At 38.0% G+C, this 23,458-nt stretch overlaps 1 protein-coding gene across 11 annotated transcripts in view; it reads right to left on the reverse strand.

The window, feature by feature from the left end:
* Positions 1-21,513, reverse strand: part of YTHDF3 (YTH N6-methyladenosine RNA binding protein 3) — a 41,739-nt gene extending 20,226 nt beyond the window's left edge. The window contains exons 1-6 of one of the 11 annotated variants that reach the window (XM_021089301.1): positions 21,133-21,488; positions 20,618-20,642; positions 19,216-19,283; positions 17,228-17,373; positions 14,912-14,997; positions 2,865-4,463 (exon numbers count right to left, since the gene is read on the reverse strand). In XM_021089301.1, the coding sequence (XP_020944960.1) occupies positions 2,865-4,463; positions 14,912-14,997; positions 17,228-17,285 (1,743 nt within the window). In that variant the 5' untranslated portion in view covers positions 17,286-17,373; positions 19,216-19,283; positions 20,618-20,642; positions 21,133-21,488. Of the gene's footprint in view, positions 1-2,864; positions 4,464-12,186; positions 14,635-14,911; positions 14,998-17,227; positions 17,376-19,215; positions 19,284-20,617; positions 20,643-20,823; positions 21,035-21,132 lie in introns of those variants that run through there. The other 10 variants (XM_021089300.1, XM_021089307.1, XM_021089303.1 and 7 more) reach the window with 10 other exon arrangements.

Below are 23,458 nucleotides of genomic sequence, written 5' to 3' on the forward strand. Positions count from 1 at the left end.
CTACACCACAGCTCACGGCAACGCCGGATCGTTAACCCACTGAGCAAGGGCAGGGACCAAACCCGCAACCTCATGGTTCCTAGTCGGATTCGTTAACCACTGCACCACGACGGGAACTCCAAAATAAGCTTTAAATAGTCATCTCTGTGCTCAATAAAATCAAGGTGGACTCTGGATCAAGGGATTCAGGTAAGAAAACACAGCTATAACAAGGGAGCTAGATCTGATAATGTAAGCAAACTAAACTGTCACTAAAGAACATAAAACCTCACAAATCACAGAATCAACACAAAGTAAATCAAATTCAATGACAAATTCAAATTTGAGAAATTTTCCAAATGCAAAGAAAAATAAAGTACTGGCTCTCAAGGACAAAGATTCAAGTTATTTTTGACCTTACTAGAAAAAAAGAGAAAAAGAAAAACTTGGCCTATAGATGAAGGAATAAGGAAAATTATGAGACCCATATTGTACACATTCCACATACATTTTCATTTGCAAGAATAAATTTTGTTACACAGACAGAAACAGTTATTTCCAAAGAAAGAATATTTAGGCTGGCCTCAGACTTCTCCATAATATAAAACTATAAATAACATACTATAAATAGAAAACTATAAAGCAAAGCCTGAATGAAAAGACCGTGACCTAGAATTTCTATATCTAGATAAAATTTGTTCACATGTCATGGCCAAAGAAAGGCATTTTTTGGATCTAGAAGCACTTAAAAAGAGATGATGGTAATAAAACAATTTAGGTTCAAAATAAAAATGTCAAAAGCAAGTTTAGACATAAAAAGACTGGCAGTAAGTCATAAAACAATTTAAGTGTAAAATTTTTAAATTTAAAAATATAAAATTTGGAGTTCCTTTGTGGCATAGTGGGTTAAGAATCTAGGTCTCTGCTGTGACGTGACTGTGGGTTTGATCCCAGGCAGGCCTGGTAATTTATGCCATGAGTAAGGCACACACACACACATGTAAAGTTTAAGTCATCATATGTATAACTACAAAACAACACATAATTGTCCTAGGTAATTCCAGAGATAATTATATAATAAAGAATAAAGCTAGGATAAATTTTCAGATTGGGTAGAGAAGAAATGTCAAAGACATACAAGAGTGACTTCTGCGGTGGGAGGAAAAAAAGCTGATATGTTATTTCATTGCCATTCCTCTTTGCTCTCAGTAATCTCATCTCACTTTCATGGAATCAATTTTTTAAAAATAAAAGGCTCCCAAATCAGACTCCCACATTTAACTGCCTAATCAAAAAGGTTTATTTCACTTTATTTCTCAAAGGCATATTAAAATATCAATCAGCATATCCTAAAATGAAATCTCTGCCCGCACCCCACCTTCCTTACCCCAAATGTTTCTTCTATCTGTAAAGACGGTCACATTATGAACATTTACTCAACTGCTGAGTTCAAACACTCAGAACCTACCCTTGATCCCTCTTTACCCCTCACTTCCCACATTTAACCCGGAGAAAATTCAATTCAGTACTCCATTTAAAAGGATGAGCAGGCCTTTAACAGCAGTCATTTGTGTTATTCCAAAGCAAAACTGCTAACAATTCAGTGCAGCAGTCACCAGCACCAGAATAACCCAAGGCGCTGGTACACCACCAGGTCTTTTTCAGATATATCAGATTTTTCCCAGAATGGGTCTCAAGATGCTGCATTTTCAGGAAGCACCCTAACTGATTACTGATGTTTTCTATACAGATAAAGTTGACCTGCTTTATCTTAATTTCCAGGTGGAAGCTTTCCGTAGTAACTAACATAGTTTACTGGAGAAGTTTCTAATTTTAGCCCTGCTTCATTTGAAATTTAAATGTATTGTCAATGGAAAAACCTGCTAGTTGCCCACTCCATTCATTCTCTTTTCCTCCCAAAAATAAGACCAGGCAATTTATTTTTGTAATTTGGAATAAAAAACATTCCTCAGCCTGAACTCCTCTGAGTGCTCTGTCACCAAATCCTGGCCAATCTGATCCAAGTATAAATAGTGTATAACTTCAGGGTAAATCTCGCTTAAGAGTCTCACAGAGGGTAAATAACAACTAGAAATCAAATTGTGCACAGTCTAAATCTAAGGCCCACATCTTCTCAACTCTTAGTTGCTTCCCCAAAGTCAAATCCTTACTATATTTTGTACAAGTGCTTTAAATGTACAAATTATAAAAATGTCTCAGGGGAGAATCTATTTTATTTCTCCTAAGTACAAAATAAAAAATATTCAAATATTTATTTAAAAGCTGTCTCAAACTCCAACACACTTCCCCATAAAATCAGTGTTTAAGATTAGTGATTAGAATCCCTAGCCAGTTCTTGGAGTTCCCTTTGTGGTGCAGCAGAAACAAATCCGACTAGTAACCATGAGGTTGCAGGTTTGATCCCTGGCCCTGGTCAGTGGGTTAAGAATCCAGCGTTGCTGTGAGCTGTGGCTAGGTCGGCAGCTACAGCTCTGATTCCACCTCTAGCCAGGGAACCTCCATATGCCACGGGTGTGGCCCTAAAAAGCAAAAAGAAAAAAGAATCCTTAGCCAGTCCTTAGGCCTGCTTAATTACAAGTGCAGAACTCACAGAGCTTTGAGGAACAGGATTCAAAGACCTTCATCATCTGAGATGTATAAAGATTAGGGAGGAAGCAAATTCAGAGTAAGGGAATTTACTTCCTTGGGAAGGCATCTGAGGTCTTCAAGGGTATAGAGAGGTTTTTTTTAATCACAAGTGGCTGGTTTCCTCAGAGTAAAGTTCTTAAACTCAGAATGTAGTATTAAAAAGCATTAAAGAACATTCATCCATTTACACCACCCCAATAAAAAGACCTTACCCACAAAAAGTTCTGTACTCTTACCCTACGCATGGCTTCCTCCTCTTCTTGACGCTTTTCATAATGTGCAAAGTCATCAAAGATTGAGGTGGTATGCTTGAAAGTAGCAATTATTTTAAGCACTTGCTTAGCTTTTTCTAGGGGTACCTCTTGAGTGTCCCTTGAATTGGTAACTGGTTTGTTGTCATTATTTTCTAAGCGAATATGCCGCAATTGGTTATTGGGAACATCTTTGACAAAGATCCATTTAACTTCAAATTTGCCCTTCCACTTATCCTGAGACCAGACACCAGCATATGCATTATAGTCCACAACAGACTTCATCTCAGCCACTCCACAAAAATGTCCACTGCCATTCACACTGAAGAGCAAATAGAGTGGGCCTTTCCCATTCAGGGAACGGTAAGCTGCATCCAAACGCTTATTACCATGCTCAGTACTACACCAGATAGAGTACTTAATGGAACGGTGTATGTCATCCTCAGAATAGCTTTTGATTATAAACACACGTCCGTTCTTCAGGTTCCAGTCAAAGTCTTTGGGATTATAGTTGTTTATGGCCTTTAGCTTTTCCAGCACTGGATGCACTTCTACACTTGAAGGCGAAGCGCTGACAGGAACAACACCTAAACCAAAGTTTTCACCGCCCGCTCCATTGTTCTGGTTGAAGCCAGCCCCCCTGTTCCGAGGAGCTACCCAGCGATTCTGCAGCTGCTGCTGTTGAGGCTGCACTTGATGAGGCTGGGCCTGGGGCTGAGGTCCTTGTTGCTGCTGTGGTTGTGGTGGCTGAGGCTGCTGTTGAGGCAGTTGGCTTTGCACCAATGGTGGTGGCTGAATTAATGGCTGAGGCTGCTGGATTATAGTTTGAGGAGGCAGAACTGGTTGGGTTGGTGGAGCCTTTACCACTGACCCCTTTTCATCCCAAGTTCCAATATTCATGTTGTGTTTTATAGGAGGTGGTGGCACAGCAGAACCCCCAATTCCCACATTGCCCTTGGGTTTAAGTTTCGGTTGAGGTTTGGCAGGCTTTCTGGCAATGGCAGCCCAGGAGGTCGGTTTAGGCGCTGCACTGCTAACTGGGGGCACACTATTGGTTGCAATGCTAGTCATACCACTGCTGCTCAAAGCTGTTCCTACAGTTTTTGTCACTGCAGCTGTCAGGTCACCACCAATTTTCAGTCCAGTCATGCCTTGCTCAATACTGCTAATGCCAGGCACCTTACTCAAAGTATCATTGCCAAATCCAGCCTGTCCATCAGTAATAGCTCTCCCAAGAGAACTAGGTGGATAGCCGTAACTGCTACTATAAGCAGAACTTTGTGTTGATTGTCCCTGAGATCCACTTGTCCCCCATGTAGAGAAATCAGCATTACCAGGAAAAAAGTTAAATCCATGTTGACCAAGAAATGGAGGGGTATTTCCTAATGCCCCAGGCTGACTAAACACACCATCTGGTATATAATGATGCTCTCCATTACTCATTTGTCCATAGGTTGTCAGGTATGGCATAGGTTGGTCTCCAGCCGTGGACCATGCTGCTTCCCCAAGAGAATATGGAAATCCAATCGATGGAGCATAGTAACTAGGCATGTACGGATCTGACATTGGTGGATAGCTGTTATTCTGCAAAACAAAAGATCATAATCAAGAGCGAAATTGTCCTCTGAAAAATGGAGGATGAAAAACATCTCAAAGATTAAAATCAAATAGTTTTAAAGAAATGGAAGACAGATGTACCTGTTCCAGATAGATAAAATTAAAATCTCAAACCTTCAAATCCAATTTTATCAATAGAAAAATTTACTGGACTGTTTTTAATATGTTATAAAACTGAAGGTTTTTTTGGGGGGAGGGGATATGGGGATTATTTCTATTTAAGAACCAGATCCTTGGGTACAATTTAAAAATAATTTCTACAAAAAGCTGACTTATAAAACCCTGCAGACACACTGGTTGCTAGATTTTAAGCAATTGATATATATAAAAATTTATATGCAAGGATTAAATAAACCTGGAAACTATGCCAAATAATGGAGAAATTACAATGTATCTCTATGACAGAATCCAGTTCAGCAATTAAATTTTGTACTTTCGTAAAGGAAAAATAAAATGAGGAGTTACCATCATGGCTCAGTGGATTAAGAACCTAACATAGTTTCCATGAGGATGCAGGTTTGATCCCTGGCCTCACTCAGTGGGTTAAGGATCCAGTGCAGCTGTAAGCTACAGCATGGGTCACAGATGCAGCTCAGATCCAGTGTTGCTGTGCAACATGCAGCTGCAGGTTCAATTCTACCCCTACCCTGGGAATTTCCATATTGCACAAGTGGGGCCAGGAAAAAAAAAAGAGAAAAAAAAAATTAAATTGAGAAACACCATGAGAAGGAAAAAAAAAAAAAAACCCTCAAGATTATGCCTACAGCATGATCCAAATTTGTTTTGTTTTGCCTTGCTCATTTTGAAAAAGAAAACAAAATCTGAACTATGGTTTCTTTAACTGCTGGTAACAAGTACCTCTTTATACTCTATTTTTCTAAATTTTACAAAATAAACTCATCACCTTCCTGATCAGAATTTTAATTTACAAAGTGAGTTCCTGCTATTTTTTTTTCCAAAATTACTGTAATTAAATCAGTCCTTATTCTGAATATCAACTAATCATCCATTTAATGATTTGCTAAAAATCAAAGCACTAAATTTTATTAAGGGAAAAAAACTCAAATTTGTTACTAGTCAATGTAAAAACTAAAATATTCTACGGATCTCTTTTGAAAGGTTTCTTATACCAAAAATGTCTGATACAGTTGGTTTTTCATCCATGGATTCAACCAACCACAGATCAAGAATATGCAGGAAGAAAAATTTCCATAAAGTCCTAAAACGCAAAGCTTGAATTTGCCACACTGGCAGCTATTTACATGACACTTACACTGTATTTTGTATTACCAGTAAGCTAGAGGTGATCTGAAGCATACAGGAGGATGTTCGAAGTTATATGAAAATACTATGACATTTTATAAAAGGGACTTGAGCATCCTTGGATTTTGGTATCAGCAGGGATCCTGGAACCAAGCCCCCAATCAAGGTCACCAAGAGACAAATTAATAGACTTTCATTCTTTGATTCAGGTGTGATTTTTAAAGTCTTGGACAGAGCTTTAGAATTTGTAAAATTAAGCAAGCTGTGAAAATTAAGCTAATATCTAGCCAGGACAACTTGTTTTCCCCTCACAGGGGTCAATTCTATTCAATTGATTTATACAGACATTCTAAGTTCCCTGAGCAAAGTGGAAAACGCAAAGGAGCAAATCAAATCTGGCGGGGGGGGGGGGGGACTGTTACTCTCTTGGGACCATTTTGCCATGCTCTCCCACTCAGGAAAGTATATCAATCTAAATGTGCGACAATTATATCATAGATACTACCTGGAATTCATTTTTTAAGACCTATCACTGAAAACTAAGACGCATTACTATTAAGTTATTTGTGACATACTTCACATGTCCAAAGTCTATGAGAAAGCTAATTTAATATTCTGTATTTTGAAAGGATTCTGATGTAATTAAATGAAAATAATAACTTAAGAAAATCAATTAGAAGTTGCATTTAAATTATTTATAATAGTTACCAAGCATTTCACTTGAACTTAAAAAACTGTCACTTAGCACTATTTTAAGAAAAAATGACTTTTTTTTTTGTCTTTTTGCCATTTCTTGGACTGCTCCCGCGGCATATGGAGGTTCCCAGGCTAGGGGTCGAAATGGAGATGTAGCTGCCAGCCTACGCCAGAGCCACAGCAACGTGGGATCCGAGCAGCGTCTGCGACCTACACCACAGCTCACGGCAACGCCGTGAGCAAGGGCAGGGATCGAACCCGCAACCTCAAGGTTCCTAGTTGGATTCGTTAACCACTGTGCCACGACGGGAACTCCAAGAAAAAATGACTTTAAATACACTTGATATTAAGTATATTTTACTGTAGTCAAAGCTGTAAATACATGTTTCAGCTATTCACTAATTTAGTTGAACATGTTTTTTAACTATACTGGGTAATTATTAACTACATTTAAAAACACATTCCAAGAATGTTCATGATATCAGCATGAAGGAAATGAAGCATAGTGAAGCTCAAAATCACCAACAGCGGTTTTTAAAAAAAATCTGAAATCAATAATGAGTAAACTTCAGTAACTATGGATACACACACTCTCTCTTATAATTTGACCACTAAAGTATCTGTTGAAAGTAAAAGTATTTATAGTACTTCATACTGAACTCACAATAAAACTTTAAACTTCAGCCAATATAAATAACATATATAATCAAGATTTTTTTAAATTGTCTTTTTTTAAAGTTATTAAAGGTTTCCTTTTATAACTCTATCATTTCTTTTAAACAAACACTGAATGCCTTCATGTGTAAAAATTACTAATATATTTATTCTAAAAGAAAACCTACAGTTAAAGATGCCTAGCACAGGGAAGTGAATAAATTCCACACGAAGGAAGAATAAGAGAGGAGAGCTAAGCTGAACTTGGAGGTAATCCATTTCAAAGTTTTAATTTAGAATGCTGGTATTGAAATCTGGACTCAGTAAGTCCTTACCTGGATGTGGGAGTGGAAAAACAGACAAGGTGGAAAATTTTTAACTTCATTCTTCCTGATATCCTATGCAAAATTTCACTCAGAACTTATGTTGAATAATCTTATTTCACCCCCACAAGCGCTGAATTTTGCACAATTACATCGAATTCCTAAATTGTCTATTACCCATCTCATAATTCAGGGATTAGCAAACTAAACAGCCAGAGAGTAAATATTTTAAGCTTTACAAGCCAAATAGTCTCTGGTTCCAGTCAAATATTCATCTTCTTTTTTGGGGGGGGCCACACCTGAGGCATACAGATGGAAGTTCCCAAGCTAGGGGATGAATCAGAGCTGAAGCCACTGGCCTATGCCGCAGCCAACAGCAGATCCAAGCTGCGTCTGTGACCTACAGAACATCACCAGCTCCTTGATCCTCAACCCACTGAGCAAGGCCAGGGATCTAACCTTCGTCCTCATGGATGCTAGGTAATTTTCCACTGAGCCATGATGGGAACTCCCATCTTTTTTTAAAAAAAACAACCTTTTAAAAAGCTGTTAGCTATGTAAAGTATAGCTATATAGCTAAACTTAAAATAAAAAAAATTTTTAATATAAATAAACTATAATTAATTTAAAAAATAGTTCTAAAAAGCTGCTAGCTCAAGGGTTTCCTCAAAGAAAATAGGGCATAAGACTGGATTTGGTCTCTGGGTCACAATCTATCAACCTGGTCTGAACTGATTATCTAACCTATATTGATTGCTTAAAAAAAAAAAAAAAAAAAAAAGCCCCCCAACCTATATTATTAAATTAGTGGGTAACAAATTTTTGCTAATTCTGTCACTTCTGGGGCTGGCTGGAACAGGTCCAAATCCTTTAGGGTATGGGGCTTTTATTAGATATCTTTTCAATTATTTTTTAAAATCATGACTTTTACTACTTCAACCCTAAATTAGTGATTTTTGTCAAAATAATGAGTTTAAATTACTTTAAAATGTGCTCCATTAATCCCAACTGTCTTATTTTATTTTTGGTCTTTTTTAGGGCCGCACCTGTGGCATATGGAGGTTCCCAGGCCAGGGGTCTAATCAGAGCTACAGCTTCTGGCCTACACCACAGCCACAGCAACATAGGATCTGAGCTGCGTAAGCGGCCTACACTTCAGCTCATGGCAACGCTGGATCCTTAGATAGAATCCGAGTGAGACCAGGGATAGAATTCGAGTCCTCCTGGTTCCTAGTCAGATTCATTAACAGCTGAGCCAGGACTAGAACTCCCGAATCAGCAAAGCTTTATCACTGGAAATAATTTAAAATACATTTTGCTTAATATAAGATAAAATTTTGTTTGCTAGCTAAATTGAATATCAATTAAAGGAATATACTTTGGGTAATGAATGGGAACAAAATTTCCACCTACTAATGATGGAAAATAATATCTCAAAACTTCCTTTCAAAAAAAAACAAAAAAAACAAAAACAGAGCTTCTGTTGTGGCGCAGCAGAAACAAAGCCAACTAGGAACCAGGAGGTTTCAGGTTCAATCCCTGGCCTCACTCAGTGGGTTAAGGATCAGGCATTGCTGTGAGTTGTAGTGTAGGTCCCAGACGCAGCTCAGATCCCATGTTGCTGTGGCTGTGGTATAGGCTGGCAGCTATGGCTCCGACTGGACTCCTAGCCTGGGAACCTCCAAATGCTTCTGGTGCGGTCATAAAAAGACAAACAAAACAAAACAAAAAAACCCCAAAACTTCCTTTCACCTTTTACTTCAAACCTTGTACAACGAGACATAATCAATTTAATAGTTTATGTCCAAATAACCACTTTAAAATAGTTTATTCACAGTTCCGAAACTGGGCAGTAATAGTGAGGTTTTATTCTGTTGTTCAAAGACAGATGAACTTTAAACTGATGTGAAATGTTTGGTATCTCCCTTTTACTCAAAGGATTGTAAAGGAAAAAAACAATATGTACACATAAATATCAATATAATAACCAATGGATAAGATTAAACACATTTATAAGAAGAGATCCACAAACTTTTTACCCAGAGCATAAAGTTAGAAACACAACCTGGAAAGAGGCCATTTAATGAATGTAAGGCGGAAATGGAGGCATAAGATATCTAAATTCTAATCCTAGCCCAGTACTTATCAGTATGTGAACCCATTATTAAGTTACTTTAACTCTGAATTTTCTCAAATATTAAAATAAAGATAAAGCACCTAGGACACTTTAAACATTCAATCAGCAAGTTATATTTATTAATACGATTTAACTTGCCTCTTAAAAATGTAAATTTAAAATGTAAATTAATCACCAAGCACACCATATGATTTCATTCAAACCTAGTTCAGATCTTAAGAGTCGTCATATGATGTAGTAACTGTAGCAGTCAAGGATATGGACTCAATTCTGAACTCTTCTACTTTCTATGCCAGTGATCATTAGATCATTTAATTTATCTAACTGATCATTTAATTTCTCTAACCTTTGTTGGTGAAATGGGATACCTGCTGCTCTAATCAATCACAGATTTTTAAAAATCTATGTTAGTTGCAAAATGCTAAAGAAGTCTTTTTAAATTTGAAAACTAAATTATAGAAAAGATTAAAAATTCTTCCTTAGAATTACAAATTCCTTTATAATTATTTCTTGCCTTTGTGATGTAGGTCAATTGTTTTTCTATTATCTCAAAGAAAACTTGAACAACGGTTAAGAAAAAAATTCACGATTAACTGTTCTGACCTAAGGGCATTTTAAGACAACTCTACAGCTTAACAGTCTTTCAGTTATAGTTAACTTAATACCCTTTTTATTCCCCTAGTCTTTTTAGGGCCAAATCCGAGGCATATGGAGGTTCCCAGGCCAGGGGTCGAATCGAAGCTGTAACCATTGGCCTACACCACAGCCACAGCAATGCCAGATCTGAGCCATGTCTGCTACCTACACCACAACTCATGGCAACACCAGATCTTTGATCCTTAACCCACTGAGCAAGGACAGGGATCAAACCTGCACATCCAAACTTCCAAGAAAGAACACTATACAACGTCTTAAAAGTTCAACAGAAAAGTTAAGGCATTATGCACCAATAAGAGCACTCCTGCACAGAAGATACTGATTTCCATCAAGAACCTGAGGTACTTCAAAGTCCAGAACTGACTTCTGGATTAACAACAAAAACTGAAGTTTAGTACACTTTTTTAAATGTTTCTGTAAATTTTCTTTCTCTTAAAAATACTATACTTTTCAAGAAGTATAACAGATATGTATTTAATCATGTATGTCATAAGAAAAGAATTACACATTACATTCCATTTCATCAACCATACCTCTTCATTCCCTAATTCTAGCAGTTAACCTTACCTATTTATTCAATAAATACCTACTGAGTGCCTACTACCTACAGTGGTAGTAACTAAAGACAAAAAGATGAAGAATGTGATCTCTGACCTGGAGCACTTCACAGGTCTAGTGGGAAAGACATATTTATCCTACAAATTGATAAGTGCTGTTACAGAAGTATGAGCAAAGCAAAATGCAAAACCTGAGTACAAAGAGGAAGAAGCAAGTCACTAGGAAAATCAGAAGACTTCATGAAGTGACAGACCTGGGAGTCTGTGTGTGTGTGTGGGGGGGGGGGTCATACATATAAATGGAAAGCTGGAGATCATGAAAGAAAATACTCAGAAAATAGTAGGTCCGATTTCCCTGAATAAATTAGATGGATAAAGTTGGCCAGATGAGGCAGGGAGAAATGGGACCATCTTAAGGGCAATCATATAGAATGTATCTACTGTTGTGAAGCTTTGGTAAGTTTTTAACAAATGGCAACACACAAGGACTTTAAGATGACCTACCAACTGCTGAGTGACAAAATAACAAATACCAGTTATAAACTCATTCCAACGGGCAAATATAATGAAAACCTTACCTAAGGGCAGTAATAACAGGGACAGAAAATAACAAAAATCAAAATAGTATTCTACTTTCTTAGTTCTCTAAACCTCTTCTCTGATAAACATGGCTAGAAATTTATTTCCCCATATGCACAAAAAGACAAATTCCCCTAAACATGGCTAGGAATTTATTTCCCCATATGCACAAAAAGACAAATTCAAACTTCATTTTTCTGATTTAGTCTTCAAATTAATTTTTCAATCAATTTAATCATGAGTTCATCCCGAGGTACTACAGAGAACTAATTTTAAGACCTGAAGGACAAAGATTTACTTTTAAAATTACTCTGAAAATTATTCCCGGAGTTTCCATTGTGGCATAGCAGCAGACGAATCTGATTAGGAACCATGAGGTTGAGGGTTCAATCCCTGGCCTCACTCAGTGGATTAAGGATCCGGTGCTGCCGTGAGCTGTGGTGTAGGTCGCAGACACAGCTCAGATCTGGCATTGCTGTGGCTGTGCTATAGGCCAGCAGCTGTAGCTCGGATTAGACCCCTGGCCTGGGAACCTCCATATGCCGCAGGCATGGCCCTAAAAAAGGACAAAAGACGCCCCCCACCAAAAAAATCCCTGGGTTTGATCCTGGTATACAAAACAAATATTAAAAACCTTTCCAGACTAAAAAGTTATTTTTATTATTTATAATACTAAGATAGACAACAGCATTTAATTTTAAAGACATACTATGTACTTAGCTGAAAATTTTTTAATTAAACAATTATTTCAGCTACGTCAGTACAAGAAGCTACAACGACCTACACAACTTTAACTCTACAAATAATTACTTGAGATATCTCACCAATAAATCCAGTTTTCACCAATCTGCTTTAAAAGGTCAATTTGTAGGGAGTTCATGGCTCAGGGGAAACAAGAATCTGACTACCATCAATAAGGACGAAGGTTTGATTGCTGGCCTTGCTCAGTGGGTTAAGGAGTTTAGAGTGGGTGTGGTGTAGACTGGCAGCTACAGCTCTGATTTGACACCTAGCCTGGGAACCTCCATACACTGTGGGTGTGGTCCTAAAGCCAAAAAAAAAAAAAAAAGGTCAGTTTTTAAAAAATTGTTTTAGCTAGATAATTACAATAAATTTAAATTCTTAAACAACTTACCTTTAAGATTTCAGATAATTTTTCAATTCTGCTCTCCAATAAACCTAGCTTTTAATATTCTATAGTGTTAGTACTCTTTTAAAAGGTAAATACGTATCCTGGTTACAGATAATTATTTTCAGTATTATAAAAAGCTAATTTCTGAAAACCTATTTGTTAGTACTGGCAAGGAGACTGAGGTAAAATACAGTCTTGCCGGTAAGAAACTTTAAGGCTTCTCTTTAAATAGCACATGTATACACGGATTCAAACGTCACCCAGTTAAACAATTAAAGTAATATAAAGCATAAAACCTTCCATTTAAACATCACATTAAAACGAACCTTTAATAGATGTTTTAACCCCAACATAGGGAAATTTTTATGATACAATTCAAAAGTTGGGTTTACTAAGGTAAATGCCCTTACAGTCTTAAAAAATAATGATTTTCCAACACTTTAAGTGAAATCTTAAGCAGAATTCCAACATATAAAACACATAAAAAAGCAAAGCACAGCTCTGGTTGCTGCACAAGTGGGATCCAGGGTCCCCTCCCCAGTTCTCCCCTGGCAGACCTGAAGCATCTCTGAGGAATGCCAAAAAACCAATCTTCTAAGCCCCTGTGACAAATACATTATAAAATATCTGTTACCAAGTAAAACAAGAAGATTCTTACAGGTAGCAATTCTCAAGAATTTATAATCCATTAAAATTTCCTGAAAATAGAGTCTGAACAAATAAGTCAGAAGATAGTCATACTACACCCTTGTCTTAGAAATTCATTTTACATTTTAATACATAAAGTATAAAATCAAGTAGCAAAACACACTTCAATTATTTAGACTAAATAAATTTCCCAAACTTATATCTGACCACAGAGTTTTTTTAGGAGGACATTTATTATACCTCATTATATCAGAAGTTCTCAAAAAAGTTGGAAATGCTGCCATAACAGATGTTAGCTGAGATTACTCTATGGGCTCAAAGAGAATAGGAAAACTGTTTCTTTCAAAACTTGCACTACATTTCACAATAAATAATCTTCCCCTATTTTCCAATGATACATTCTTTCATAACTTGAGGTGGAAAGTAAATTTGTTACTGAGATGATAAAATTAGATTACACAAAAATGAAATGAACTCTCACTTTTAAAAAAGCAGCCAAACTTTCACAGATTTTATCACCCATTTTTATTCTTTCTCATTTATTTACTCCCTCCCAAAGTACACCAGGGATACAGATCACCAAACAGATAGAAGGGGATGGTTAAAAAGAAATAACTGTAGATCAGGTTGAACATAACCATGGCTCTCTGAAGTCCTAAAATAATCATACATTCCACAAACGAGGATCTACTTTCATTCAAATGTTCTCTGCAATTGCAAAGTTTTGCAGCAATATTTGGTTCCTTGTTTTTTTATAAAAGTTAAAAAGGTAAGATTTCAAGACACATCTTTTATGTCTTTTTATAACCAAAACAACAAAACCAGTTTCATTCCAGAATGTTCTCCCTAAAGAAACTGGTTAATAATGAAAGTTTATTTATTTTTTAATTCTAGCAGTAAATTTTAAAATAATTTATTACTTTTTAGTAGTAACATTTTAAAAAATTTTTAATTAATATTTTCTAATTTCTAGTAATATTTTTATTAACAGAATAGATGTAGGAATGGCATTGAGACTAAAGAATACCATTTTTTCGGGCCAAAGTTTAAACCTAAATTATCCCTACATACAAATTCACAAGACTTGTGAAAAACTCCAAGAAGAACCTCAAAAGCCATCAGTTATTTGATTTGATGAAATTCTTCATGCCTACAATATATAAGCAAGTGTGCTTATTATAATGTCTTTCCCCTATTGTTACCAGGTTATATTAACACTCTAATTTTACTAACCTCAAATTTCAGGCACAAACTAGTCCTCTCCCACAAATTTCTAGCTAATAAAACCTTGAAATTTGCTTTGACTATAAAGATATGGCAGCAGCGTTAAACGATTACATTCTTTCAACATTCAAAGAAGAAAATTCTGGAGTTCTCTTGTGGCTCAGTGAGTTAAGGATCTGGCACTGCCACTGCAGCAGCAGGGACATACTGCTCTGGTGGGGGTTCAATTCCTGGCCCAGGAACTTCTGTAGGCCACTGGCAGGGCCAGTAAAAAAAAAAATATATATATATATAATAAAAAATTCTAACTGTAATATATAAAAATAAATTTCACCTTCAAATTTTTATATTTCATAATCTAGCTTCAGCCATCTACAATCCCAAAAGCCTCTGCTGTGCCATAAACCCACAACTGCTATTCACTATTATGCAGGCACACTGGAAAGATTCATGTTATTGTTAGTCTCACTCAATTAAAACACTTATTTAAAAAAATCAATACTAATATAAGTTTAATTTCCTAAATATTGGACTGTCAGACTTACCTGATTTGTCTGGCTACTTAAGTATGGCTCAAAATCATCATCATTTACAGCATCTTTTTGATGAATCGAACCGTTTTGTACTGAAACTAAAAAATATGTTTGTATTAGATATACTGTAATTATGAAACTTGTAAATAATCTAACATTTTCAATATTTTTCAAATCAACTCAGAAAAAGTTATCCTTTTTGTTCTTTTCATTTAAAACTCCCCTTAATTTTAATCTTAATTAATTTTATTTTGGATACAAATAGTTATGTGCCACCAAGTTACATATCTTATAACCATATGTACTCCCAAGGCTACACAAATACAAACTACATATATACCTCTCATTACTAAAAACATGATATAAACACACCAATTTCAACATGTAGTAAGCAAACAGTTAAATTAAAATGTTGGAAGGGCTTGCTAATGCTTTATTTGATTCTAAAACAACCAGTTCAAGTAGTGCTGTTGATAAGATTTCTGACTGTTCTCTACCTTTGTTAAGCCACTGTACTACTTAGTCCCATAAAGGTAAATAAGTAACTTCGTCTCGTAACTACAGTTACAATAATATACTAAATGTCTCCAGTTAAAGAAAGTGGCTACAATTCACCAGAAGCAATATCAAAATAAATTATAAAAATCTAAATAAAAAGGGCCTTAATTCTAAACAAAAACAATGAAGACTTTCACATGAAAGTATAAATAAAACTAAGATACTAAAGATAGCCATGATTACTCTCCCAACACATGAGAAAACTAGTCGGAATAATTTATAATACCATATTTATTTAGAGATCATTTCTATAAATGCTCTGTGTAAAGTTACTCTGGACAACTGTCTTAGAGGGCTTTTGAGCAGACAGACTGGAGGAAAGAAGGTCCTGGGTTTGAATCCCAAGTCCAACATGGAGAAGCTGGATGATCTCTTATTGGTCATTTAGCCTCTCTAACTCTGACTACTTCTCTGTTCAAGGTTATTAATAGTACCTCATCTATTACCTCATCTCATCTGAGTATTCAATGACAGTATTTAATAATCTTGGATACTATTACTACATAAAATTTTACAAGATCCAAACAAGGAATAAGAATTATTTTAGAACCACATAAACAGAAGCTTATGACTGACTAATCTCTTACAAACAAAAATCCCTCAATACCTGAAGATTTATTGCTTAAAAATACAGTTTACTTTTAAATATAACATTTAAATACAAAATGGTATAAATTAAGGTTAGGAGCAATGGATTTAAGTTGTGTGTTCTTCCATATCATAACATCTTTATTTTCCCTAATTATCCCAACAAGGTTAGAGACGTAAATGTAAGTTGACAGAGGCATAGGAGCAGACAGATAAAACCCCTTAGTTCTTTGCCACCCACTAAAAAGCAATGATCTCTCAAAAAATATACTACTTCCATGAAGCCTTCAAAGACCTCTCATGATTCTACACTGGCCCTTAAAGACAAGAGAAACCTGAAGGTCACCGTGATCCTGGCTCCACTGCGTGTATTGATAAGGACTCAGGGTTGAGCTAAATGTGCTTCCCAGAATTTAAATATGTAACAACTACTAGAAACAAAATTAAAGTGGCGGGTACCTTAGGTTATTTCTGTTGCCCTAATCACTTCAGCCCAAGAGATTCTAACTTATCTGTTCTCCTTTACTATTCCTTTATCAAAGAGTTATGCCTGGTCTATTACCTCCTGAAAAAATTCTTCACTATGCTACTAGTCCGGTACATATTTGTCACTAGTATGTATATTTGTCAGTGTCTGAAACATTACTTATTTCCAAATTACAACTATTTTTTATTCATTATTCTCAGAAATTTAGTCCATACTGCTAAAACAGTAAAAAAGTACCTATTTAAAATTTATCTAAATATATACCACAGTGCTATTCTTACTCATTTCCTCTGTTCTATCCTTTCTCTTTTAAGAGGCTGAGACTAAGAAAATATTCTCGTACACTAAGTAAATAACAGTCTGTAGTCATTTATAAATAATGCATTAAAATGTCTAAGAAGTCCTAAAAGATTATTCTAGGACTATGTCAATCTAAGGAAAAAATGTTTTGTTTTGAAGCATTTCACAAGCACTGACAAGCAATTTGCATCAAATTAGAATCTGAATAAGAAGCTAGCCCTAGAGTTTCAGAAGCATACCTTTCTTAAAGAAATTCAACTGTCTTAAAGACTGTAGGTTTTGAACATTACTTAATCTAATGTCTTGGACACTGAAAGCCATTAAATAGTAATGAAATCCAAGCCAGTTCCATAGTCTGTACAAGTTCTTCAGGGAAAAAAGAACAGATGACTTACATGATTCTTCGCCTGTTTCCTCTGCTCTATGAAGCAGAGTCAAATCAAGATAGAACATGGGCCTTAGGAGCCAGGTGATTCTTTGCTCTGGTCCTGACTACATCAAGTTAGGAAAGTCAACAGATCTGTGCATCATGTTTTCCCACCTACAAAAACAGCGACAATACCATATACCCTCTATCTCCTTATAGGAATGTTTTGAGGATTAATAAAATGAAGCCTACAATAACAGTAAAGTGCTTTGCAATCATTTCCAGAGGTGGGGTGGGGGTAGGGTAGGGAGAGGATACAAAAGATATTGCCAAAATACAAGGCATTTTCCACTCTTCTGAAACACTAAAAGATAGCCAATTTCAGCCTAATTCTTTTAAACTGCAGTACCAAACACTGAATATGTCCCTCGGTTGGGAGGGGCGGGGAGGAGAAGAGGGAAAACATAAATTCCTTTCCATATATTTGCCTATTTATTAACTTAAGGGATAGGAGGAAGCAGGTAGCAATACCTGAGGCTACTAGGAGTGTGGGATCTGCCACTTTTATCTGTGGTGACTGCAGGGCAAAGAATGGTACACTTTTATCCCAGCAAGCAAAAATCATTTATTGTTAATAAATAAAAGTGATGTAAAGTCAGTTTTCAATTATAGGCCAATAGGTACAAAATTATCCTTAAATTTCTATACCATCCTATAGTACTATCCTGGCCAAGAATTATAAAAAGTCTAATATTTAACATAGGGACAATGTTATTAATTAAAGAGAATCCAAACCTATAAACTAGCAAACCTAGAAGTATTATTTATACACAAAATCATTTTTTTGTCTCAAAAAGAGAATGATACAGAATTCCTCTTAAAATTAAGCTTCTGTAGTGCATTTAAGGATATACAGAAAAACAGTCAGTAGAAAATCAAAAACACTGAAATGTGGTGTTAGGCTAAGGCTGTCAAGTGAAGACTATTGAGAAAAGAAACAGAGTCCCAGAAATCATATTAAGTCAACTGAAAAGGATTATGCTTTCAAAACTTTGATAACTCCAGAGGGACATGTAGTTTCCCTAAGTCTGATTAGTTCTGAATTCAAGTTCAATACTCATATTCTTAGAATACTAGGGCTGTAGTTCAAGAAATATAGCTTTGCTTTCTGCTTCATAAGAGTAAACAGAATAATTATAAAATAATTTTACTAGCTTGAAAACCAAGTCAGCTAAGGTAGGGTAGTTTTTGCTAAACAAACAGATAGCTACTTGTTATCAGTTCACTGGAGGTGCTGCCTTCTCCTTGTATTCTCCCTGCAGAGGCATAAAAATACAAGTAATGCATATGCATATTTGTGAACTTGCACTATCCACCAATTTAAAGCAACTTAAATGATTACCTATATTTTCAGGCCAGGAGAGTTTTTACCTCCTGCCAGGTCTTAGGCAACAGTCCTCCCGCATCTTAACAACAGATGAAGAGAGGCAGCAAATATAATGGCTAGTAGAGCAGTGGACTACTGTTAATTACAAAATTCACAGAACAGAAAACAGGATTTATGGCCAGAATGATTACTTTTACTTTATAAAGAGAGGGGAAATTCTGACCTAAAGGTACAAAGTGTTCAAGCTCACTTGGGAAGTCAGTAGTTATAGAACACAGGTCTCGCAGGGATCCTAGTCCATCCTTCTATTCAAGGATGAAATTATGAACTGAATAGTATGGGAGTAAAGAGAATTTCTTGGAATAAACGATTATCCAAATAAATACTTTGTCTGAATACATCTAAGAGAGGTGGTACTGATGGATTAAAAAACTTTAATAGCCAAAAAATATTCATAGTCAACATGCGACATTATTATGCATAGAAAATTTACATCTTTATCAAAAATGTCATGAGGACATACCTACTGAAATGACTATCATATATCAATCTTATAATAATATAGTAATGCCTTACAACAGATGTTTTTATTTTGTCAAACAAGTACTTCATAGAACTTGCATACTTACCTTAAAGCAGGTAACACAAAACACTTAGCATTTCAAATAGCCTTGCAAAGTGCCACCTCCCCACAGATCTAGGATAAAATAATTTATGCTAGGCAATAATGACCACAGATTTTACGTATGTCCAAGTCTATCTATACACTTCCTAATGGGCAGACTAGCAAAAAAGAAACTAATGGATCATTCTTCTTAAATTTACAAATAAACTTTTAAAAACTCTCTTAAAATAAATCAACAACATCAAATTTAAATTTATGCTAACACAGGAAATAATTCTAAAATTAAAATTAAACCCTAAAAGTTAAAGTTTCTATGTCCATATACATCTTTAACCAAAGCAATGAATTTGTTACCTAATACAGTGCCATCTATCTAGCATGTAAAAATTCTCAAGATTGTACAACTCAAAGAAAATTAACTGAGCTGTGTATACAGAACTCATTCCTTTCAAACTTGCAAAAGCTAATAAAACCCCTAAGAATATAAAGAACACCAATAAAGACATTGAACTTTATCTAAAAAACTACTGTAAGTCCCATTTTGTAGATAATATTGTGCTACAGAAATAAAAAACAGGAAGCATAATCCTATTTAGTCTAATTTCTAGCCCTAATACAAAATGTAATCAATATATAATTCACTGTAATGTTCGTTAATTGGCACTGTTCCAAGAAAACAGTTACTGTTCTATACTTACTAATGTCACATGATTAATGTCAGTTCCAGTCAGCTGACTGTATTGTTCCATACTAATAAGTACAAAATACTCATTTTTTTTTTAAATGCTTGACTTTCAATAGTACTTGTCTTCTAAATAAAGAGTAAATCATAGAATCCTGGCAGGGACCTCACAAATTATTTCCTTCCCAGTCCTTTCTAAAATACCGTATTGACTGGTCAAACCTTGCAGGTCTACAGGGCAAGATAACATGCCTCTTCAATTTTAATCTCTAACTGGTTACTGCCTCAATGTGACTGACTTCAATAGAACCAGCGATTAACAGTACAATTTTTCACTAATGCCACATAGTCTAGTATGCGGGCTGCATGTTACAGTGTAACCCAGATGTGTTGAAGAAAATGTCCACTGATCTACAAACATTTGCAGAATTTTGGCAGAAGTTACATAATACAAACTGTAAAAATGAAGAAATACCACTACATGCATAACAATACTTTCTTAAGTGAAATACAACTAATAAAACTGTTTCTGGTATCACTCTGGTTTCTATAAAAGTGGCTTCCAAGAAAGGAGCTACCAAACTTTCGGAGAGCATTTGGCTGCCTTAGCCTACGTTGGGGAGGAAGAGGGGAAGGAGCAAAAACAAACAAAAAGCCCTTCACGTAGTTTAAAAGTACCATTAAACCAACGATGAGAAATAAGATAAAATATATCTGAACTCACCTTTATTTCCTTGCCCTTTAGGTCTCTGTGTAGCAAGATGAAAGGTGTGGTAATGAGAAGGGGGGGAAAAAAGGAAGAGAGGGAAAATGTGTTAATCAAAGACGTTATCAGAGTCAGTTATTTTAAACAATCCGCGTAGGAGTAAAACCCACCACATCCTCCATAGCCACCCATTTCCCAACCATCCCGGTCGTTAAACCTCCTACCCGCCTCTCAGAATCCGTCTCCCAGAGCTCGCCTGGTCTCAGCCCCGCGTCTGCCGCCCTCAGGACGCGTCCTAAGGCCCCGGAAAGCGGTTCTGCCCCCACCCAGCGCGGCCCCGCGGCCGCCCGCCTGGGCCGCAGGCTCCGGGGCCAGGGCGCACGCCCCGGCCCGGGCGGCGGGACCGCAGCAACTTGCGCCCGGGCACCGTTAGGGGCCGGCAGCGGCGGCGACGGGGAGGAGCCGAAGCCCCACGCGAGGGTGGAGCTCCGGGGCTCGGGCCTTCGCCGAGCCTGCGGCCTCTGCTCCCTCACCTGATCCACGCTAGTGGCTGACATTCTTCACCGCAACCCGAGAGCTGCTGCTGCTACCGCCGCCGCCGCCGCCGCCTGGGCCTCTCCCCGTGCACTCACAGCAGTTGGCTGCCGCCCTCGGCCGAGTGACCCTTCCAGCCGCCGCCGCCGCTGGCGCTCGCTGAGAAGCCAGAAAGAGGGCCTCGCGCTCGGGAGTCGGTGGAAGGGGCCCGTCTCTTCCGCCTGCACGCTCCTCTTCCCCCTCGCTCTCCGCTTCTCGGGTCCACAATGGCGGACAGGCTCCCTAGTCTCACTTCCGCTCCGAGCCTCCCTGACCTTCCGCTCTCCACTCTGACGTCCGCGCTCACCTCGCTCTTCCTCCCCCACCCTCCCGCCACCAACCTTGGCTCCGCCTCCCCATCGCCACGTCATTGGCGCCGGCCCCGCGCGCTGGTGTGCAAGCGCCGCGGAGGGAGCGCGTCGGGGCAGCGGAGAGCGCCCACCTCCAGCGGTTCTGCCGGACCTTTCTTCTGCACGGCTCGCAGGCTGCAGGCGCCCCGTCGACCGGCGGCCTCGGGCACCCGGGCACGCTCCGGAGTCCGTCCTTTTGAAGTAGGACGTGGGCCTGGGCTGTCGAGCCGGCGGCGGAGTCAACGTTGGCCGCTCAAAACGCTGCAGCCTCAGGCGCAGCCGCCCAGGTGAGCGAACATAAGTGGCCGGGCCTGCACCGCAGCCTCCCGAGGCCTCCCAAAGCCGCGTGGGCGGCGGCATGAGTCAGCCGCCCTAGGGACAGCTGCCGGGCGGACCGCTAGCCTACCTGGGCAGCGAAAGTGGCTAGGGTTAGAGCCCTGGGCATCGACACTTAAAAGCACCTTGGAGGTTCGCCGGCAAGTGTTCGTTCTCTCCATACTCCAGGAGCAGGAGAGGGGATAACTGACAATTCATCGGTAACCTCGAAGTCAGACTTGGTCCTCCCCTGATGCTGACTTTAATGAAAGAATAAAGTTACCTTTGGAAAGGTAAGCAAAGTTGCAGGCCGTTTTTCAGTCCTAGAAAGGAGAGACGTTTAAAATTTAAGTAGAAACGGGAAAGTTATTTTTCTGCAACTGGCAAAACTGAAGGAACCGATTTGGAACATTTTGAACTTTTTGTTGAAGTGACATCAGAAAGTGTAAAATTGCTAAGTTATAGGATTTTGTATTTAACAATGCAACAGTATTTTAGCAGCACTGAATAATAAAAGTGAATCGTGTCCACTGTTTCAAGAGGCATTTCTTTTTCAGGCCTGCTCATTTTCCCAGGCTCTCCCATTTTGCCACACATCCCAGGGCCTCTGCCTGAGTCTTAGCTAAGGCTGACAGCTTTTGCAATTTCCCAGAACTCCCCCACCCCCCTTCAGCTGTTGCACTTGATCTCTTTCGTCTGCCCATCCTCCACTCGGAACAGACCTTTTTTTTCCTCTTTGGCCCCCTTGTGACATATGGAGTTCCTAGGCCAGGGATCAGGTCTCAGCCACAGTTTTGACCACAGCTGTGGCAGTGCCAGACCCTTAGCCCACTGGGCTGGGCCAGGATTCAAACCTACGTCCCAGCCCTCCCAAGATGATGCTAATCCCTTTATGCCACACGGGAACTCCCAGATCTTTTTAGTTTGAGAGTTGGCTGCTATAATACATGTATGAGTAGGAAGATTGGGGGCATAGAGGAAGACTCTTATGAAATCTTACAGGTCTTGTCTTTGGTACTCAATTATCTTAGTTAAAAAGCATGGCTCTGGAATCCAATCCAATCTAATTTGCTGCAGTAGTTGTGTAACTTTGGGAAGTCACTGAACCTTTTTAAGCCTTAGTTTTCTCATGACTAAAGTAAGATCATATATGTACAATTCCTGGCAAAGTGTAAGCTTTCAACAGAAGTGGCCATACAAAGCCAATTTCTGGTTCCTTTGCTGAATGATTTCCAGAATGGTAGTAGAAGCCTACATTTAGTCATCATATGTCAGGTACTGTAAAAATCATTAAAATCCTCAGAGCATGATACTGTGTTAAGTGCTGTTACCAAAACTGACAGTGAAGTTAAGAAAAGTGCCCAAAACAACACAACCAATTCCTGACAGTCAGGTTTTGAACACAGGCAGGTTGGCTCCAGAGCTTGTACTATAGCCATGTACCTAATGACATGATAGTCTGGTGAGTTTTAGTTCTTTCATACCTGCCTCCCAGCAAACTCCTTCCATGTTATCCTTCCTACCATTGAGATCTGAACTTGCAGAATGGAGCACTAACTACCTTGAGATGTAAACCCATTTAATATTAAATATTTTTAAAGGTACATCTGGGAACTATTTC

The sequence above is a fragment of the Sus scrofa genome, chromosome 4 (assembly GCF_000003025.6).
Source record: "Sus scrofa isolate TJ Tabasco breed Duroc chromosome 4, Sscrofa11.1, whole genome shotgun sequence".
Classification (NCBI taxonomy): domain Eukaryota; kingdom Metazoa; phylum Chordata; class Mammalia; order Artiodactyla; family Suidae; genus Sus; species Sus scrofa.